This window comes from Aplysia californica, unplaced genomic scaffold (assembly GCF_000002075.1).
Source record: "Aplysia californica isolate F4 #8 unplaced genomic scaffold, AplCal3.0 scaffold00154, whole genome shotgun sequence".
Taxonomy (NCBI): domain Eukaryota; kingdom Metazoa; phylum Mollusca; class Gastropoda; order Aplysiida; family Aplysiidae; genus Aplysia; species Aplysia californica.
Window position 1 is genome coordinate 550,242 of NW_004797424.1, and position 3,098 is coordinate 553,339.

The window sequence follows — 3,098 nt, forward strand, 5'->3', positions numbered from 1 at the left end:
GAGAGAGAGAGAGAGAGAGAGAGAGAGGAAGAGATAGAGGAGGCCAGAAAGCACTACCAGAGGGAGGGTGTTGAGAGTGACAAGGAGGGTGTCGTCGAAAGCGCAAAGAGTACTTTTAGCTTACCGTAGGCCTACTTAATGTATCGAGATAAATCGAGATCAAGAAAAATCACGAAATGAAAGTAGAATCTAGATCTGTGATTATATTTCGATAACGTATTAAATATTGAAAGTGGATTTTTCTTGCTGAGCATTATAGATTCTTAGATCTAGATCTAGGCTAGATCTATGTGAATCTTAGTTCGAGATCAAGAATGATCAAAGTATTGAACGTTGATTTTTTTTCCTGCTATGAATAGATCTAGAGTCTAGAACTCGGCTGCAGGTGAATCTAGATCGAGATCAAGAATCATGAGAGTATTCTTGAAAGTTGATTTTTCCTACTGTGATTAAATCTAGAAATCTAGGCCATCTCTGTGATGCCTGTCGGTTGTTAAAAATATGAATTTCTAAACTTAGATCTATCTATGGGCTAAGGCTCCTTCTTTCAATTATTGGCCTATGTCTTCGAGATCAAGGCTAGATCTAGAATCTAGATTAGGTTCTTCTAGGAAGCAACAATTGGCATGTAGACCTAACTCTTTTTTTAAAAAGTGATTGAGCAGGAACTTTTGGAGAAAATGCCACGCCTTCGAAGAGGGAGAAGAAGTCTTACCCCTAGAGGTAGTCAAGAGGGGGTGCTAAATAGATAAATTCAAGGTAAAATATTTGTGTTTTGTTTCTTTCCTGTTTTCAGTCTTTTTCCTCTTTTTAACTTTCCTAATAATTCTTCGTTATTATTCCGTTCGTAGAACGGGTACTTTTATGCTAATACAACTATTAGTATACAAAGGTTGAAAAATAACTAATCATAATGTGTTGAGGGGAAAACCCGAGTGCACATTATTATTAAATCTACACACCTGAAACAATATCGCCTGGCTCTGCCTGATCTGGTCCCCTGTGGCCTCCTCTGAATGCAGCAGCATTGTCCGGGTCACAGTTGGGGTGGGGCTTGGAAACAAAAGATAGAATAGTACGAATGTAAGGACATTAGTTTTGAAAAGACCTCAATGATCTCTTTATTTTTTATATATCAATGGAAGACTAGATCGAGAGAAGACAGGCTATCGATGCATCTATCTTGTTCTTGTTCTTGTTTTTGTTCTTCTCCTTCTTCTTCTTGTTGTTGTTGTTGTTGTTGTTGTTGTTGTTGTTGTTGTTGTTGTTGTTCTTCTTCTTCTTCTTCTTCTTCTTCTTCTTCTTCTTCTTCTTCTTCTTCTTTTTCTTCTTCTTCTTCTTCCTCTTCTTCTTCTTCCTCTTCTTCTGCTTCCTCTTCTTCTTCTTCTTCTCGGGCTCCTGTTAGAGCTCCGGGAGTGAGCGAATACATAATCTTCATCTCACATTTCAGCTGATTTTACGTTGCCCTACATGTTCGCTTTGTCTACCAAGAACGTAGAATCAGCCCTTGACCGACAGGCAACCAAGAGTTTTTTCGATAATATACTGAGTAGAAAGGCTTCTGTTTTGGAGTTAAAATAAATTTTGAGTTTTGCCCGGACGGCGGCCACTCTTTTAAATTCTAGAACAGCCAAGGGATACTTAACGTGCAAGAACTTCACACGAGACAGAACTGCTAAAGTTTGCTTCTTCCGCGTAAATTCTCTGTTGATAAAGTACTCATAGCTCTATCCACAAAAACCCCTACTTTTTAAAATGTATTTATTTATCTTATTTAATTCTACATGTATTTTATTTTATTTTATTTTATTTATTTATTTTGTTCGTGTGTTGGGGGGGGGGGGGTGCTTTAAAGGAATCATACGTGTGGCATCTTGTGAAATCAGGCACTCGTTAATGTAATAGAATCGAAAAAAAACATCGATTTAGTTTGTTGTCTATATTTGTTTATAATTTATTTATTTATTTATTGGGGGGGGGGGGGTTTAACACCTTTTGTGCCCATTTAAAAACATATTCCTGCATGGATGTTTACTGGGAAATGTTGCTCAAAGGTAAAACAAATTTTAAAGTAATTTGCAGTTACCAAGGACACTCAAGCTTTAGAGGTCACCACATTTTGGCAGCAATTTTCTCGCCAATTTTAACCCTGACACCAGTCGACCTCCAGCTCGTCCAACAACAAATAAATGTACATGTATCTCGATTTCTATTCCCGATAGATTGGTATCTTTTTCATTAAAACAAGACAAAAGAAAAGGTTGTAAGATAACCGGTATACCAATAACTCTTTATGCCCAAAAATTGACGAGCGTGTGATTCCACCGCGTTGTGTTACATACGAAGAAAGTTCAAAGAACTCAGTGTTATTGTATCAGGCTCCGCCTTACAAGCTTTTCTGCAACCGACACTCTTGAGCTTAAATGGACTCGGAACTGAAATAGCTGCCATTCTCTGACTCGTCATACCCGTGTCGAGCAGTATACCGCAGTACCTATTCGGAGACGTCTCCGACAGAGATAGACCAATCAAAATGCTTTGTGCGTCTAGAACAAGTAAAAAAATTCTGGGGGTTGCCCCCCTGTTTTAACCCACAATTTGATCTTTTGCAGTTAGGTTTGAAATTTTCTTGAAAATAATGATTTGGGACAGTTTTAGTGGGTATTTGTGTGATCTGCTGCAACCGATACGCAGTTTGACCCCCTCCCCCCCCCCCCAAAAAAAAAAAGAAATTAAAAAAGAATCAGTGCATCAGTGAGCGGGAGTCCGTCTTCGAATAGTTCCTGGGTGCTCGCCGGAGACGTCTCCGAATATCTTCTGCCGCCGTATACAGAGACCGTCAGGGACCGTAAAGGTTAGATATGCGAATTGCATAAGTTGGTCTTGTTTTCACTTATTGTGGACATAGAGAGTTCTAAAAGATTTAAACGAAGATTTACTTACTTCCGTGCATGACTTGGCATCTTTCTTGTTTGAAAACGATCATAACGAATCAATCTATTACAATGAATAAAGGGCGTTTTCTTTTGATTGTTTTTTTATACATTGCTCTCTCCTTCTCTCTCTCTCTCTCTCTCTCTCTCTCTCTCTCTCTCTCT

The 3,098-nt window shown here is 38.6% G+C and overlaps 1 protein-coding gene across 1 annotated transcript in view; it reads right to left on the minus strand.

The window, feature by feature from the left end:
* The window catches only part of LOC101847490, a gene marked incomplete in the record, with an annotated part of 42,456 nt that overhangs the window by 30,237 nt on the left and 9,121 nt on the right, over window positions 1-3,098 (minus strand). The window contains 1 exon segment of the mRNA XM_013081990.2: window positions 963-1,053. Coding sequence (XP_012937444.1) covers window positions 963-1,053 — 91 coding nt within the window.